This window comes from Glycine max, chromosome 18 (genome assembly GCF_000004515.6).
Source record: "Glycine max cultivar Williams 82 chromosome 18, Glycine_max_v4.0, whole genome shotgun sequence".
Taxonomy (NCBI): Eukaryota; Viridiplantae; Streptophyta; class Magnoliopsida; order Fabales; family Fabaceae; genus Glycine; species Glycine max.
Window position 1 is genome coordinate 54,296,984 of NC_038254.2, and position 19,459 is coordinate 54,316,442.

The 19,459-nt window shown below is 30.0% G+C and overlaps 1 protein-coding gene across 1 annotated transcript; it reads left to right on the forward strand.

Annotated features, from left to right (window-relative positions):
• Positions 1-10,154: 10,154 nt before the first annotated feature.
• LOC100820157 (protein AATF) lies at positions 10,155-15,902 on the forward strand. Its single transcript, XM_003552454.5, has 14 exons — positions 10,155-10,348; positions 10,668-10,759; positions 10,867-11,030; positions 11,718-11,790; positions 12,069-12,143; positions 12,238-12,348; positions 12,676-12,718; positions 13,814-13,907; positions 14,141-14,243; positions 14,328-14,423; positions 14,559-14,591; positions 14,813-14,912; positions 15,416-15,500; positions 15,598-15,902. The coding sequence occupies exons 2-14, from the start codon at positions 10,676-10,678 to the stop codon at positions 15,725-15,727; spliced, it is 1,191 nt and encodes a 396-aa protein (XP_003552502.1). The 5' UTR covers positions 10,155-10,348; positions 10,668-10,675; the 3' UTR covers positions 15,728-15,902.
• The last annotated feature ends 3,557 nt before the right edge of the window (positions 15,903-19,459 follow it).

The following is a 19,459-nucleotide window of genomic DNA, read 5'->3' on the forward strand; positions in this document are numbered from 1 at the left end:
ACAAGTTAAGTAACATATAAGTAATAAAGACCCGCAAACCTAATATGTCTTAAGATTTTGAGTTGAACGTAGTACTAAGTTCATTTGTATGGTTTGTGCTCACGGTCCATTGGTGAATATTTTGTTAGAATTTTATCCCATTATTTTTTTTAGCAAAAAGCTTTGGGAAGATTTAGAGGAGTTGATTCAAGACATTCTATAAGAAGATTTTTTTTTATATTTCTTGTCTTAACCATTTGGTTCATCAGGGAAAAATGACTCTGATTAATTTGAAGTTTGGACGAAAAGTAAATAAAATTTGATTAAAAATTATTTTCACTAATGATTAAATTCAAAAATTATTCGAATGATTCAACCTTAACTTCAACACATTAATCAGTTGTGCTCAATCAAATTATTCTATCAGAAGAAAATTTTCTCTTAAGCTAGAATTTAAATGCATATTGAATCATATTATTGATAGTCAAGCAAGATAATTTATAGGTCCACATGATGGTTTTCGTTTTGAAGATATAAATGAGAAAGGAAAAATATTATTCTTGATTTCTCTGTAGTGTATGATTTATATAGGATTATGAAAACTTGTTTAAAGAAGCAACAAAATATCATATCATTTATAAGAGTAGAAGTTCAAAATAGCAATTAATTGTTAAAATTTTATTGATTAAATAATTAAATTGAAATTTTCACTTATAATTTTAAGTTTAACATTTTTTTTATAACAAATGGTATGACTCTTACTCTATCCTGTTTTTGTGGTCTTACACATTATTCATTATTTAGTGGAATGCCAATAATCATTGGTTTTGAAATGAGCATATATATCATACCATGATCTGGTGAATTTCAGACAATCTTTGTACAACAAATATATATTTGCTATTTGAGGTTTTTTATGAAGAGATTTTTTTTTTATCAGTAATTCAGGATCTTATACTAGCAGATATAAGTTGCTATTGCTGAGATCTGAACAGATATCATTTGCCTTTTTCGTTGATATTTCATTCTCGTATGCTTTTCTTATAGTTGATGCGTTTGAAAATATCAATTAAATGGTTTTTTAAATTATTTTTCTACCCGTGGAGATTCATCTCTTTATGAAAAACAATATTTATTCCATTTTTTTTAACAAATGCGATATTTCATTAATATACGAGCATTTTCAAGAGTAGAATTTCAATATTTTTTTCTTCTTTTTTAATGGTGCAATTTTTAAGAACAAAAAATATGTTTTAAAATAGTCACACAATTCTTGATAATTATTAAGAATTGTTTCTTATATACACAGCAATTTTTATTTAAGAACTATCACGTCAATTACTCTGATTCTAAAATTACATAAAAATTAAATCTTAAATTAAAACTGCCATAAATAACTCCCAATGAGATACTCTAATAGGTCTTATATAATTATATTTTCATTAAGCATATTAAATATACAAAATTTTACATAATTGAAAACCAATTTACCAAAAAATTCCATTTCTAACATCTTATTTTTAAAATATAGATGAATACTGAGTATAAAATTAAATATTTATAAATGTATAAAAATTCATATTATATATATATATATATATTAATTTTTTGGTATAATATCACTTTATTTTCAATTAATAAATAAAAATATATTTCAAGTTTACAAATAAATTATCTTTTAACCATTTCATACATTACGCAGATATAAAAATTTAATCTAGCTGAAAAGGCATAATATTAATATATGATTTGGATTTTCTTTTACTTTTTCAACACAAAGATATGGTCCTCTTAAGAAAAGAAAGGATATATATATATATATATATATATATATATATATATATATATATATATATATATATATATATATATATATCTTAAACTAATTAATAAAAGAAATAATCGAAATTCGTTTATATATGCGTCCAAATGATTCTATGAGTGGGAATAGATTATAAGTTTAAGCGATTTTATAATAAGCAATTTTTTATTTTTATTTCGGAGAAAGTCTAAGTTTTTAATATTCGATAAGGGTGAATGGATTAAATATTTAATTTATTATAAAAGAATTTTATTTAAAAATATTTTAAATTATTTGAAAACACTTTATGTTGGTGGAGGTAAGTTTACCATGTTAAAAAAAAGTAAAACGTCTATATAAAATGAAATAATTATGATAAAAATGTTCTTATAAATAATACTAAAATATTTCTGTATCATTTATTAATATTTTTATAAAAAAATTAGCATGATTGATTGTTATTTTAAAACATAAATTTAATTATAATCTTATATTTTCTAAACTTATCCATTTCTTTATAATTAATAAATAAATTTTTTTTAGTTGAAGTTTATATTTTAATTTTTAATAGGTTCATGCTGTTAAATGTTAAATTTTAACTCTGTTAATTAAAGAATTTTAACGACATAAACCTCTTGTAAATTAAGATGTAAACTTCAGGGATTAAAATAATTCACCTATTAATTATAAACTAAAAATGATAAATTTAGAAATTATAAACCTATAATATAAAACACGTTTTAATACAAGATTATATATAGATAATATTTTTTATTTAAATGAAAATATAAAATAAAAAGTAAAGGTAGAAAAAATAAATTTTAAAAAAATTATTAATTTTCAATTTCTCTCCACATTTTATTTTCTCTTTCCCCAAAAGGTACAGATAAAAGCAATGGAACCTAAACGTTTGTTTTGTGAAATTAGAAGAAGAAAAAAATATTGTTGATTTGTTGAAAGGAAGAAAAGGATTGCCAGAAATTGAAGATAACGAAAAGGACAAGGAAAAATAAAACACATAAACCTTTGGTAATAATTTAAAAAATTAAAAAATAATCTCTGTAGAATGAAAAGAAAGGGCGTGCCCAGAAGCTGGAGAATTGACACTTTCAAAAGGATCCATGAAAGATTTGGTGGGTAACACTTGAAATACTATTAGAGTGTGAGAAGAGAAGATGGATGAGGCAGGAGCAGGGGGGGAACACTCGCATAAAGTTCATGCAAAGTCCACATCATTGCCCTTTCATCATACACATGATGTGATTGCGAACTACTCCAAATTCAACTCCATAAATAATTGGATTTAAATCCATATGAATATTTCCACAGAAAAATTAAAGGACGAAAGTGATGTAAGCAGAATATTCTATTCATGTAAGGGTGGGAAAAATAAGGGAAAAAGATTCTTGTCATGTATCTATTCTTTACTCATATGGGTCGTGTCCATTTGCTGGACACATGGTTCTTAAATAATTTATATTCATTTTAGCTTTGGATATTTGGATAGGAAATCGACCTTATGAATGGTCGTTTCACTAATATTAATTCAATCTCCGTCCAACTTTGCAATCTACAAAAAGTGAACTATAATCCTCTGGATACTTCAATATTGTAGAAAAGAAAAAGTGTATTTAGTTTTTATATTTTTTTTTATTAAGTGTGGCTGAGATTTATGTATTTTTAGATTGATGAATTCGATCCCAATTTTTTAAAAATATACATGAACTTATTCCCTCTTGGCTTTTAAAAAAATATAGTGAAGTCTCACAAAAGAGAGACTAAATTCAACTTTTTTTTTTTAAGTTTATGAAAGTATAGAAATGCTGATCTGTTTGAAAAATATATAGATTAAAAACATAATTTTCCTTATAAAAACTACACAAATTAGTTATTTTTTTCTTTATTTGTTTTTTTAACTGTTCAATAAAAAAAATAGTAACATGTTTAATTAACTTAATAATATATTGGAAATTTCATTTATAAGATTATAATTAATTTAATCAATAAGACAGACAAAATAGCATAATTACTATACATAAATTAAAAGTCAAATTAAGTTATTTCTAAAATAGAGACATTTATGACTAGTTGTAAAGTGAGATAAATTTGGACTAGTTCTTTACTCAACTAGCTAGTCTAATGTGATCTTAATACTACTGTAGTACACAAAAGGAATAAGAAAAGGAGGGGTGGAAGGAAGGCAAACATATGTGACTTGTTTTAATTCTTTCACTTTCGTGCCCAACTCATCAGTGATTGCTTCGTTGAATTACAATATTGTGAATCATTAGATTCGGTTGAATTAAGTGATGTTTACTTATTTGGAAAATGACACCTTAGATTTGTCCACCATATCTCATATTTGTAAAGATTAGTTTGTGCTTTTTATATTAATATTATTTGTGTATATTTTGTGAAAACAACTGTAGGAGAGCAGTATCGTTTATGGTTAAAGTTGGGGTATTTTTCTATTAGAGTTTAATGGATATGGATATGCCACGAGAGTGTAAAATTTTTGGCTTAAATATAATTTGTTCTTTTATTTTGATAGAATTATAATTTTGTTTATCTTATTTTAAAATTAAATATTTGATTTTTCTATATTAACAAAATTATAATTTTGATCCGATCATTAATTTTGCTTTTTTTCTTTCGTTTCTTATATTTTAATAATATATTTTTTTTTTATGGTATCTTAAGTGAATATGTTAGAACTAGAGTTTAATTGGATAAAAATAAAAAACAGAAAAAATTGAGGATCAAGCTCAAACTGTAGTTTTCTAAAATAGAAAAGTCTAATATTTTTCTTTAAAAATAAAAGAATCAAATTTATGGATGAGATAAAATAAGAATACCAAGATTATATTTAAGTCAATAATTTTATACTCTTATTTAATTACAAATTATTATTGATAATTATGTTAAAATATATTTTTAGTCTTTATTATTTGGGTTAAAATAAATTTGATCTCTTGTATGTTTTAGAAAACTAAATATACTTCCCATGTAAAATAGGATAAATTAAAATTTGGTTCATATCTAATTCTTGATCCACGAATTTAATCCTTTATTTTTTTAAAAAAACATACAATTTTGGTCTAATTATCAGTTTTGCATACATTTTTAAGTAATTCTTTTATTTTTTATGATATTTTAAGTGAATAGGTTAAGTTTATGATTCAATTGAATAATAATAAATATGAAAAATGAATAATTAAACTAAAATTATAGATATTTTAAAATAAAAAAATAGAAATCATCAATAAAAATTAAAGAGCGACTAAAATTAACATTTATCTTACAAAATATGAGTAATTTTGCTCCTCCAAATGAACTTTTTGAGAGTAAAATGCTAGAAAAAGCTTTGGTGAGAAGGCAAAATTGATTAGTGGTGGTTGTGGGAAGAGGTTGAGGTTGAGGGGCATCCATAAAAGGAAGTGAAGGGTTGAAATTGAAATAATCGTGGGGGGACAGAGGGGGCGGAGTCACGTGGGGAACACATCGGAGTTCACGTGCAGGGGCATGCCATGTTGCGCCACGTGGTCCCATGATTGCCCCCGTGCGTGTCACTTTGTGTCTTCGTAACCAGACACGCAATCTCCCAATAATCATTGGATACTGTCGAAACTTTCCATCGCACGCTCCTCCCTTGCGCGTGCCTTTCACTTCCCTCAAACCTCCTCTTCTCCTCCTTTTATTCCTTTGCCTGCCCGCCCCAATGCTTATTATTATGCTCTCTGCCAAAAATATCTATTGAAATTTTCTTTTGTTGAATTTAAATTAGATACTTAAAAATAAATAACTCTTTAATTTGACATCAATTCATCGTATTCGTATATCTTGTTATCCACAATCATATCATGGACTGTTATAAAATACGAACACAGATAAGCTGGCATGTGTGTAACCACACCCTACTCAAAAAATCCACGTCCAAATTTGATAAAAGGTGTGTTTGGATTTTCTATAAAAGCATATTTGAGAGTAAAGTTGATTATTTCTATAAAAAATATGTATGAAAGTAAAGTTTTTTCTTGAGACTTAGTTTTAGAAAAACCAAACTCGAAATAATTTTTTAAATTACAATCTAAATGTGCACGTAGAAGTTAGAACTAGCAGCAGTTTCAATTTTGACGTGAAAAATTAAATCTAGGATTTTATAAGTATAAATAAACACATGTGACATGTTTTTTTTTAATTCGTAAAAATTAACTTCAAATATAATGAAATTTAAAACAACTCATATATATTATTTAATCAATTAAGCTGGAGTTTCTTATTAAGCATCGTTAAGCACATGTAATGTGTTGCACACTTAATTTTAGTTTAAATTTATAATGAAAAATTAAATTCTACCAAATATGTATTAATGAGAGAGATTCAAACTTATGATTTCTTTCTCTCATATTTTTCTTTTAATTATCGAACTAACTTTATAACTCGTTAATTATGAAAAGTTAACTAAGTTAATTGTGCAAAGATATTTAATTTTGTTCAAATCACTAAAATGATTCAATGGACGGAAGTTGGCCCCAAACTTCCATTGTGTTGCTTTTTTTTCAAGTTTGATATATGATTGATGTTGCAATCTGCATGTTCATGATATCATGATGTGGATTATTTTATGACTATTTATTATTATTCTAATTTCTAAATTACTATCCCATTGTGGTTTGTGATTGAAAATTTTGAAAATTTGGATTGATTTTGAAGTTGGATGCCACCGCTATTTTTGCTATATATTGGTGTTTTGAAATGGTTGATGATTCTATCTCTCTTGAATGTTGGAAACTAATGGTTTAACATTGATTCTCAATTTTTATTGTGTTATGGTTTATGAGGGGAATAAGGATCAAATGAATGTGTTGTTTTGGTCTTAATTAAGAAAAATTGAAATTCTTGGCTTAGGACTTTGTTGAATGCCACGGCCATAGGGAGACTTGATAAATGTTGTTTATTTTGCCTATTTTGTGTTAAAGAGATTAAGGAGATGTTATAGTTAGTAGTGTTTTCTTAATTTTCTTAATTCATTACATTCTCCTCATCTGTTATATCACTATCAACAAGTTTTTTCCTTTGCTATTTACAACAGTTTTTATACTGCAAGAACTCCTTACAAATAGTTCTAAAGGTTGCGTTTTAGTCATTATCAGTATAAGAGGAAACACGAAAGTAGCTCTTCATTTTCGACACCTATTCTCAAGAAATTCAGCAGTGCGGTCCTAACAAGCTTTGAATATCTAGAATCGATTCTAGCTAGTATACAAGTTCCATTTTGCCTATGCACTCCCGAATTATGCAGAAAAGATTATTAATCTCATGGTTTAATGTCACCAAGTTGAGAACAAAAGTCTTATTAAGTATTAGTCATATGTTCTATAGTGCAACCATATCATTACCTCACTAAGCCTTATATAATGAAACTTAGAAATATGCAAAAAAATGGTATTTAGCATCTTGATTCAGTACCATACGTTGATTACAGATAGATTCACTGAGCCCCTGTGGCTTTTGCTTACACTTCCTAATATCTAACCTTGCCATACTCATCCTAAATGACACCATGTGAGGCCTATAGTTCCATCTGTTTTAAAACTCACCATTATGAGGAAAACAAGTGATAACACCACAATTCATGAATATAAACCCACAAAGAAGTGTTTCCAAGACTTGCAATACCATAGTTCTTTGAGTTTCATTAATTGACTTCTCGTATGATCAATACGTTTCTACTTACTAGCTGCTATATAATTAACTCTTAATTATGCATAAAATGACTCTTTTGCTGTCACAAACCCGGCCATGGCTACAGACTTGTCAAGGCTAAATTATTAGTTCGCCTGTAATTCCCTCTGGGTTTGAACTAATAGTTTTTTTTTTTTTTTTATTACAGTCCAGTACCTTTTCTACCATTAACTTCAACACTTTCTTTATGTTATCTTTATAAACCACACTACTAGAAATTCGCTTAATTCCTGCTGATTTTTTTACGAAAAGAATCCCCAGTTATTTGCTGGGGGGTTTTTATGCGGAAAAAAATCAGGAATTTAATGCGGATTTTGAGCAATCTATTACTCTGTTCTTCATGACTATAGCACATAAGCCAGAGAGCTTTAATTTCGTTAAGGTCTAGTCGTTAGTCAATCATCACGATTCAACCATACCTCACTCTTACCACAACGTGCATAACTAATAATTCTTTTTAATCTTTGTTCCACTGGGATTCGGTTGTTTAGCAGAAAATGGACCACATATTAGCTTCACTCTATCCGTAAAAATACACACAGCAAAATTTTATGTTTCCTAGTCTTCTATATGTTCATATGTATTAGGTAAGTGTTTTGTTACTACACTAGAAGTGCATCAAATCACAACGACAATCACCATCCACTTCTTTCTTTAAATCACTTTAGCTTCTCTATAAAAATAAAATAAAATAAAATAAAATAATGGACTATTAGTTTTTTTTCATGAATGACGTTTAATTTTTTTTGCTTAATTAAGTTTTTTATACTTGAAATATAGTTTGTTTTTAAAAAATTACATAACATTCATTTTTTTCATCCAAATACTTAAAAAAATTGTGTTTTATTTTATCGTCTGTTGTTAGTCCACATCCGTTAAATGATGACATGACAGACGGAGTGTCATATAATCACGCATAGTTACTAAACACGTAGACACAAACGTCCATGTCACTAATTATTATTTTGTTAATCTTTAAAAAAATGAAACCAAGTGGTAGATGAAGTTCATGTCGAAGCTCGCGAAGGTGCTGAGCTTGACGCCGTCGGGGTGGTTTGGGACCAACTTTTGTGATTGGAAGGGCGTGAAGTGCAACGCCAATCGAGTGACCACAATCAACATCGCTTCATAGTCGCTCGATGAAATGCTTACTGCGGATCTAAACTCATTCTCCCAACTCACCCCGCTTTCTCTCTCCAAAACAATGCACTCTTCGGCACATTGCCTTCACTCTCGAACCTCTCCATGTTCGAAAGCGTTTTCCTTAGTAGCAACAACTTCACCTCCATCCCTGATGGTTGCTTCCAGGGACTCACTAGTCTGCAAACCCTCAGCATGACCGATAGCATTAACCTCGCTCCATGGATGATTCCCGCCAACTTGATTGATAGCAACAACCTCACCGGTGGCTTACCCAAATCCTTTGTTGGATTTGCGATTTGGAATATGTGGCTCAACAATTAGAATGACTTCGGGTTTTCGGGTACCATTGAGGTGCTTGCTTCCATGACCCACTTGTCTCAAGTGTGGCTTCATTTTTTTTAAAAAAAAAACAAAAATTAATGACATGGACACTTGTGCCTATGTGTTTAGTGACTAGGTGTGATGATGTGACATTTATTCGTCACATTATCATTTAACGGATATAGACTAACGTTAAGTATTAAAATGAAATGTAATTTTTTTTCAGATATCTATGTAAAAAAAAATGAATGTTAGGTAATTTTTTGAAAACAGATTATATTCTAGATATGAAAAAGTTAATTAAGCCATTTTTTTAAAGCTTGTAAAAAAATGAAAATATTAAAATTTCAAATTCATATTCCCATGAATAAATTTTTAAATCATGAAACACACTCTTAATCATACTTACAATCTTAGCATATTTTCATCACATATTCATAATATAATACCGTGTTTTTATTATCATAATACAATATTTTACATTTTCCTTCATGTGACAATTGCATTTCAAGGTACGTTCATCACCAACTTCATGTGACATTGAATCATTGACATAAACTTAGATTAGAAAATGAATGAACACACTTAAAGGAAAGAAATCATTGTCAAAAGTTGTGCTTTGTAATTAAGGTGTACAATATATAAAGTTAGTGATGAACATACCTTAAAACATAGTGTTACATGAAGGAAAAAACAAAATATTGTATAATAATGATGAAAATGCAATATTATATGAATAATATATGATAAAAATATTTTAAAATTAGGGTTTAAAGGATGATAAAGATAAGATGAAAATAAAATTTTAGATAGGATTTAAAGAATACTAATGATATAATGAAAATAAGATTAACAAACATGAGTATAAGATAAACGTTTAACATTTTTTCTAAAGTTTCTTGTCAATCATTTTAATTCTTAAGTGATATTTTATTAAAAAATATATACATATTCTGGAAGTATATCTCTAGCACTAAGAATCATAGTTCCAGAAATACATTTATAGAATAGGTATATGTAATTCCAGAAATACATTTGTGAAAAATAAAAGGGGTGTACTTCTTAAGGAAAGGGGTATAATGGATAATTGAGAGATAGAAAGAGGTGTACTTAGCAAATTCGGTGTAAATAGAAAGAGTAAAAAACGTAGCCCATTGGTCACTAGGCGCACTCCTCACTCATTCACTCAGCAGCCTGGCTTCCCTAGGGTTTTCTTCTCACTTTACGACCACTGCAGCGCCATCGCTTTTCGCGGCACCGCGACCCGCGCCACCTCTTCAGTCTTCATTCTTCTCACTTCACGAATCACGACCGAACCGTGAAAAACGTTCCCAGCCTCCCACCGTGCCACCTCTTCAGGTCTTCATTCTTCCTGCTTTTTGCAATTTAATGTTTCTTTTCCACTACTTTATTAGCTTTGAGGCTTTCTGTTTTGTACCGTTTGCTTACTTCTTAATTCAGACATTCTTGTTCTTAGCATCTGATTACCATATTTGTAGTTATGTCTTGTTTCTTTTCTTTTTGATGTAATGATTGTATAGTATTGGTTTAGTGCTAATTTAGCTGCATGATCAGAGTTTCACATGGTTAACTACCAGTTTATTCTCCGTTGACACCTGTGATTGTAGTTAATTAATTGCTACTTAATGTGCTATTTTTTTTACAATTTTAAATTTAGGTGTAAAAATGGGGTTATCTGCCAAGAAATCTAGAAAAAGAGGAAAAAGGGACAGTGATTCAGATGAATACGATAATATGGAGTATGAAGAGGTATTCATTGCTGCAAAATTTTAGATTTTTTAATTTGTTGTTTAATAATTATATAACGTTAGTGATTTCCTTATGAATTTTGATTAAGGGTTGTTTTCCTGATGTAGGTGGAGGATGATTACGATGATGATGGTGAGGAGGAGGATGAAGAGGAAGAACATGGAGAGGAAGTAACAGATGATGAAGATGGGACAGGAGAGCATGGTGAATGGAAGAATGATGAGATGGAACAGCTTGAGAAAGAATATAGAGATCTTCATCACCAGGAGCTGTGAGATTCCATTTAACATTTGATATATATTTAGTTTATATTGCATATGAAACGTTCAACTATATTGCTATATTCAACATTTCGGAATTATGTCACTAACAAGTTTCAGTGAAGTCTTTGTTTTTGGTTTAATGTACTTGTTTTACTAGTTGATTTTTAACCATTCCGAATGGCATTGTGTGATCCATGCAGCCAACTTCACATAGTGGGATAAGGGTTTATTGTTGTTGTACTTGTTTTACTAGTGTTATTTGTAATGAGCATTAAGTTTAATTTGTGTCAAAGATCAAATATATTTTGTTGTATCAAATATAATAATGAGAGACTAAAGTTTACTGCATATTTTAATCTTTTTATTTGCTGCTATTGTTAGGTAACCAAATGAATCAGGCTCTTGGAATAATGGATCATGATACAATTATTTTTAACTGAGATTGTCAGCTGTGGTTGTATTTATCTACCAAATCAACAACAATTGTCCCATTAGGATGTTTCTTATTATTATTAACCATTTTGTTCTTCAATGTGTTGTTGTATTGCTTACGAATAACATTGTCTTTTTTGACATAGAGTTCTCACATATGTTCATAAGCATTGCAAAATATCTGCAAGATATTGCTTTCCCAGTTATGTTAATGTGGAATGTTACAGACTTCTGAGGTCTCAAATTTAATTTTCTACCTTCAGAGATACTTTGAAGAACTTGAAGCATCATAAGGATGAAGATCTTCTTAAGGGTCAAGCTGTGAAAAGCCAGAAGGTGCAGTTTTATTGTTTGACCTGTACCCTGGCTAATGTTTTTTTTTCTTCCCATTATGTTATAGGCTATTGTGTTCAGTTATTCTTTTGCCGTTAATTTAATTTTCTGTTTCTCCATTTGCTTTTCATTGTAGTATGTTGAAGAATGTTTATTAGTCCTTAATTCGTTCATAGATGTTTTCAGTTTTACCTATCACCTTTTCTTCAGTATCATTTTCATGGCTTCTGCTTTGAGTTTGTAATAAGTAATAACATAACCAAAATTTGTTTCACCTGAAGGCCCTCTGGTACAAAATTCTTGAGCTTAGATTCTTGCTTCAGAAGCCTTTCTCAAGCTCCAATAGGTTACCACAGGTATTTTCCTACCTCTGTTTTAATGTGATTTACTATTTTATCTTATCTGAATGTCATGGCTAAACATGGTAAAACTAAATTAAATTTTCTGCAGGAATCAATCAAGTCTTTGTTCTGTGAAACTGATGAGACAGTTAGAGTAGCATATTCAGATCTGATGACTTCATCCAAAGAGACTTTAGATTCTATATTGGAACTGCAAGAGGTGCGATTTTTGCCTGGAAACTTAAATAAAAAATAAGAGAATGAGAATTTTTTTTCAAGTCTGTTTCATATCCATGTTTTAGTGGACAAGGTGTGTTTGTGCTGAATGTTTCATTTCTATATTTCACCAACTCTTGTTATATGAAGTTTTATATTTTTTATACATACATATATGTGTGTGTGTGTGCGCGCGCATGTGTATATGAGAAGGGATCAAGTCACTCTAATGGGAGTAACTTGATCCCTCCTTTATATCTATCTATCTATCTATATAAATAATATATCTGACCACTGATTTCATAGTCACTGATCTTTTTCCTTGTTCCAGGCTCTCTTTGCTAAGAATCCATCAATTACCCAAGCCATAGTTGGTAAACTGGTTTCTCTATTGTTCTTATTTTTCTTTCTAGTTTCTTCCATGATTTATCTTGTGCTTGATTGATACCTTGTTTACTTTGATGCTTGTTGACATATCTTTGGAGTTGCTATTGAGGGTTGTGTAATAGCACATTTCTCGTAAGAAATTGTAAATTAGCATTTTAGTTGCTTTAGGAATATGGATTTTATTCAAGGGATTTTTGTTTTTTTTCTTTCTCTTTTTGATGTACCTGTTATGTGGACTGGGCTTCACTTTCATTTTAATATATTATGTTGTATGTACTTGAAACATATAGCAACTCACCCGTTTGGAAGACTTGCATCTGATGTTTGTCACCAAGTTCCTATTATAATCTTTAACCAACTTGGTTAATCAAGGTGAACACATTTGTGAATAAAAAAGTAGTCATCAAGCTGAAAATGGTTGGAAGAATTGAGAGAAGGAAAAGTTGGAAGTGGGGCATGATTCTGTCTTAAGTTGATAAGTTTTTTGGTGGGGAAGAAGTATACGGGTGCAAGAGTTATCTATCCGTAGTGGAGTCTTCCATTTGTTGTATTTTCCCCCCTTTCTTAGCCCTGATATCTTGTTTTACTATGGTTGAAAGCATGTAGAGAAACATCTAACCAAACAAGAAGAGTCCACCACTTTTTCTTTTTTCATTTTAAGATATATATGCCCATATGCAAAATTATTGAAAATGTAATTACTGGAGTTGATAAAGTTGTGACACACTAACACTTTACAAAATGTTATCAAAGCCTTGAATGCTGGTTTTAGATGAGGTTGGTATAATAAATGTTTGGGGAATGGAGGACTGGCAAAGTATTCTTTCTGTAGGACTATAGTTGATTTTAGGTCAAACTGTGATAAGTTCTTTCTCTATCTTATGTTTCCCGATTTTCTGTTGGCACACCTGGTTACAAAACTCTCCATACTTGACTTTTCATCTCTAAGACAACCTTAGGAAAATCATTGCTTTATGTTGTTAATGTTAATATTCTAATGTGAATTTCAATATTGGTTGCAAATTTGCTTGAACCTTGAATATTGTTTCAAAGTAATGAACTTTTTCACCCTCTTCATAAAGGTTCAGAAGGTTCATCAAAAGATTTAGAAGTTTATAAGCATTTGGATGGCAATCTTGATCAGGAGTGGTCACAGATTTCACAGATGCACAAGAGGTATTTTCATAATCTTCTAAATGCAGTAGTATTCTGCTACACATTCATTTTCTCTATGAACATGTTGCAGCTTGAGACTTATAGGTTTTGTTTTATGAGCCTTTTCTTTGCATCAATAATGCTTGAAAGTTCTCAAATTATACATTTTTTGCTCTTAATCTACATTTCTATCTTAAATATGTTGTTATGTGACTCATTATGCATTTAATGCTATTCATGATTGTATCTTGCAGTATAACATCTTTCAGAGACAAGTCAATCAACAAATGGCAGCGGGTGACACAAGTGACTACTGGTGCTGCTGCCATTAAGGGCAAATTGCATGCTTTTAATCAGGTCAGGTTTTTTAACTGGTCTTGGGATTTTTCTTTTATGTGATAGGTGAGTATTTAATGCTAATTTTATTGCTCCATCACACAGGATATTAGCAATCAAGTCGCTGCTTATATGAGAGATCCCAGTAGACTAATCAAGCAGATGCGGGTGAGAAGATCAGATGTTAATATATTTTTATCTGTAAGTCATTCTCTTAATCTTTAGTTGTTTTATATTGTGCTGCATATTCCATATTTGGCTGAAACAGGCTTAAGGAGTATGTTAAGTTAAAAGCTGATTTATTTACCTTTGTCACTGTCTGCCACATGTCTCCAGGTTCCAGAGGTTGTTGGTGAACCTAAAGAAGCGGTAAGTCTTGTACAGTAGTATTTTCTGATTGTTGCTTCGTTATCACTTATGTGCAAGTTTCTTCATTATAGCATGTTGCTTAGCTGTGTATGTTTTTTGTTTTTTTTTTTTTTGTTTTTTGGGGGGGTGGGGGTGGGTGATCTTACAATTTGTGATTTACAATCTTAACCTCCCTTCACAATCCTAAGCAAATTCTTAATTTTGATTACCTTGCTCTGCAGGAAACATGTACTGATGGTGATCCTGAACTTCTGGATGACTCTGAATTTTATCAACAATTATTGAAAGAATTTTTTGAGACAGTTGATCCTTCATCATCTGGTAAACACTTTTCTATTTGGCTGATTATTTTTTTATAATAATATTTTCTTGCATTTAGGAGTGATATTTGGCATAGTTTTAAGTTGCATAAAGGCTTCAAAAGGCACACTGTCTTTAACAGGTCCAAATGGCTGATTTTAAGTTTAGCTGGACTCACCATCACGATGGTTTTGATATTGAACTTTCTATATGGTCTAGGTTTTGCACTTGTACTGTAGGGATCTCTATTAGCATTTCCCTGGGATATATAAAATATGAATGATTCATAATGCTTGCTGCTTCTGAAAACTGTGCCATTTATGCCAAGCTTGTGAGAATAGTAAAAAAAAAAGCACGAAGGTTCCCCTAAACAGCCAGTTGTAAATTTTCAGAGGCTGAAATTTACGTATGTTGCTTTCTCTAACCACAAAATAGTTCAGTTATCTCCCTAAAAATAATATTTAATTGCTTTCTTTAAGAGTGCAAGTCCATTTTTCTCATTTTCTACCAATTTATTTGTACAGAGAAAGCATTTTATGCTTTGAAGAGAATGCAACCAAAGAAAAGAAAAATTGTTGATCGTCGCGCCTCAAAAAGTCGGAAGATAAGGTATTGAAAGATTGCTATATTTTTTTTCTCTTTACCGTTGTATATATATCTTGCCGTAATTTATGAAATGAATAATTTTTTGAATGATTTGATGAAGGTATAATGTTCACGAAAAGATAGTAAATTTTATGGCCCCACTACCTGCCAATGTTCCTCCCATGGCTCCGAAGTTGTTTGAGAATCTGTTTGGATTGAAGACACAAAGATCATCTGCTGCAGCCTCATAATCATGTTGGCAGACAGAAATATTGGTCTCACAGTTTTGCCCTTACTCTTCATATGTTGTACACTAATTTGATTTCTACATGATGCTGATTATTGAGGAATTTGATATTTTTTCCTCATGAGACAATTTTGCTGTAAATCTATTCAGATGCCAATATAATAGATTATAGTTCTGAATTTGCTTCAACATTTCAGTTTTGAAATGCATGTTTGCTACCATATTTTGTTTTATAAAACCAGCCTCTTCCATGAATTGTTGGTTCGATATTCGTCGCATGCCAGAGTGAATTTGATGGTCAATTTTAAATTAAAAGTAATAAGTGAAGGGTTCGCACATTTTTTTCTTATATAAAAGAATCAGAGATCATCGTCATGGATGATTGAAAGTCCATTGATAGAACTCAAGAACAAAAAGGATTTTTCTTTTTGGTGTAAAATGGTGGGATTGAGAATTGAACCTAAAATATATTTTTAATACAAATTACCCAAATTGTTTACGTTATTATTGAGAAATAATTATTCTTTTATGAAATTTATTATTGAGAAATAATTATTCTTTTATGAAATTTATTATTATTGTAAATTGTAGAAAAAAAGCCTTTTGATGGTTGGTAAGAGTGAGCTCACTATTGATTTTGGGTCGATGGTGATTTTGAACATCGTGCTTTGGGTTAATCTGTTTTATAGCTGGTTGGGTTTTGTTCCAAGATCAATTTTGTAGTGACATTTGAATATAAAATTTATGATTAAGTTAATATAAACATTTTATTTATATTTAACGGTTTAAAATAAATTTTATTAAAACCTAAAATAAACGGCCCTGGACTCCAGGTTATCTTTTTAACCTTACCTTTGGGCTTCGCAATGAGGCTTGGATGCCATTAGAAGGTTATTAGGTCAAGGAGGGTTGTCAAATGCTCTAAGAATTATATTAAATTTGTGCCTATTTTAAAGAAATTGTTTTAACCATTTTCTGATTACTAAATGAATTAAGTTTGGAATGCTTTTTATGTTTTTGATATGTCAAGTACGTTGCCATGCATAATAATATCCTCGAGATGTGAGTATTTTCTTGAAAAAACATTGGTCTCTTAATAAAATGATTATTAATTTTGCTTTAGGGAATGATGCTTAGTAAGAAACATGTATGTTCTGTTTATGTGAAATTGATGATGTTTCCTGTGAAAGCCAATCGGTCTTTCATAGGAAAGATGCAGGACATTGCTAACTTAGATGTCGACTAACTTGCTTATGATCACATATTATTCTATGTGTATTTGCACTTGCACATATATAATTGTCATCATGTCAATGAAATTATTTGTTATGTGGACTTTACTAAATTAGATGATGACTACTTTGCTTATGATTCTTATGTAATGGTTTTGTGATTAAGATGACCCTTTCTTGTAGTGATGATTATCAAATTTGTTAGTACCCACAAAACTGTTATTCAACTTGAGAGTCATTTTCAAAATGATTTTTTTTTTTTAAAAAAATATGTTAATTAGAATTGTCCAATTGTAAGAATGTTAGAAGTTTCTAATTTCAAGTTATTTTTCCACTTATAGAATTGGTTTTATAAGAACAAGTTGAATGGATAATATTTTATTTTTCCTATGAGCCAGTATAATTTTATGATTCATTATGGGTGGAAATATCATACACGTTATTCTCTCTCTCTCTCTCTCTCTCTCTCTATATATATATATATATATATATATATATATATATATATATATATATATATATAAGAAACAATGGGTCACCAAACATTTGGACGGCCAAGAAATGGCAGCTTATAACCTCAAATGCATAAAACTAATACAGCAACCTTTGGGCATTTCCACTGGCCATATCTTCACAACCGACTCTAACCTTATGGATTATGAATTTCAAAATTTCAAAGAATTTAAAATATCTACAATTTGAATTGCTTTGATTTTAATTTCTTTCATTTTTTAAATATTTTGTTTAGATAAATCAATTCAAATTTCTTCCATTTTAAATTCTTTGTTTGGATAGGGCAATTCAATTTCCTCCGTATGCAAAATTTCAATTTTATATTTTAAATAGATGAAATTTTAATATTAAAATTTATAGAAAATAAACACAATCTAATTTTGAAATATTAATTAAAAAATATTTTCAATTTTTAATAATTTATAAATACAAAATATTGATAATTTTAACTAGGGTTGTTTTGCCTAACCACAACCAGTGATGTTCTTAAACCGGCATCAACCAAGACTATTTTTCGGTCGACATCAAATATGATTTTTTTTGTCAAAGTATGACGAGAATATTTGTCAGCTGACATCAATTGGGGCTATTTTTTGGCTAACGTTGGTTGAGTTTATTTTTCAGCTAATGTTGCCTAGGTTTTTTTACCAACGCCGGCTAGGGTTTGTTTGGCTGACACCGGTTAGGGTCTTTTCGAACAACATTGATCAAGACAATTTTTAGCCAACGTCGGCCTAAAAAATCCTAGCAGGCGTTGACAGAAAAATCTACCCAATATCAACTAAAAAATAGCTTGGTCGATGCCGACTAATAGAACCTACCCAATGTCAGCTGAAAAACATCATTGGTCAATGTTGGCCGAAAAATCCCAAATTGAAGTTGGCTAAAAAATAGTCATAACTAATGTCGGACAAAAAACCCTACCCAACATCGGCTATAAAATAGCCTTGGTTGATGTTGGCTAAAAAATAACTCTGACCGATGTTGATCGAAAAAACTCTAGTGGATGTCAATTGTAAGAACCTAGTCGATGTCAACTAAAAATAGTCATGTTCGATGTCGGTAAAAAATACCTAGCTGGTGTTAGCAGAAAAAACCCTAGTCAACATCAACCAAAAAACCTAGCTAATGTGGTTAAGAAATAGCTATGACTGATGTTAGCCAGAAAACCCTAGTCGATGTCAGCAAAAAAATCCTAACCGATGTCGGCTAAGAAAATCTAGTTGACATAAGCCAAAACACCCTAGTTAATATTGGCTAAAAAAATAACCCTAGCCGATATTGACTAAAAAATAGCTTTGGCTGAAAAAACCTAGCCGACGTCGACTGAAAAACCCTAACAGGTGTCTACTCAAAAGTTAGTCATGACCGATGTCAGTAGAAAAAATCTAGTCAATGTCGACCAAAAAAATCACTGGTCAACATCAACTGAAAAAACTTGGATGACAACGAAAAAAAAAATCCTTGGCCGACGTTAGCGAAAATTTCCCATGACTGACGTCAGTGAGAAAATAACCCTAACCAACATCATCTAAAAAAAATCCTAGTCGATATTGGCAAAAAATAACTTTGGTTGACATCATACAAAAAAATTCTGACCAAAAAAACCTCAGCCAATATCAGTGAAAAATAACTTATATCGATATAGACATAAAAATTTTGGTCACCCATAGTTGTGAGTGTTGAACGAGAAAGACTCCTGAGCAAGAATGTGAGTTAGAGTGAACATCTCCAAAAAAAGAATTTCAATTCTATATTTTTTTAGAGAATTTGAAATCCCGCTGTTTTAGTCAATCAATATGATTCATAAAAAAAAAATCAAAAATTTAATTTCATTTCAAATACTCTATCCAAACAAGCTATTTTATCATGAATCATTTTAAATTTCTTAAAAAAATGAATTCCCCTCTTAAATTGCTCCATCTAAAAACATTATAAAAATAATATTTGAGAGTAATTCAGACTATGTTTTGAAGAGTAACTCCATTTTT

Excerpts from the sequence above, each read along its gene's own strand:
- LOC100820157 (XM_003552454.5), top strand. The coding sequence starts at position 10,676 with ATGGGGTTATCTGCCAAGAAATCTAGAAAAAGAGGAAAAAGGGACAGT. Across the intron at positions 11,031-11,717 it reads GATCTTCATCACCAGGAGCT|AGATACTTTGAAGAACTTGA; the intron begins GTGAGATTCCAT and ends TTCTACCTTCAG. Across the intron at positions 15,501-15,597 it reads TCAAAAAGTCGGAAGATAAG|GTATAATGTTCACGAAAAGA; the intron begins GTATTGAAAGAT and ends GATTTGATGAAG.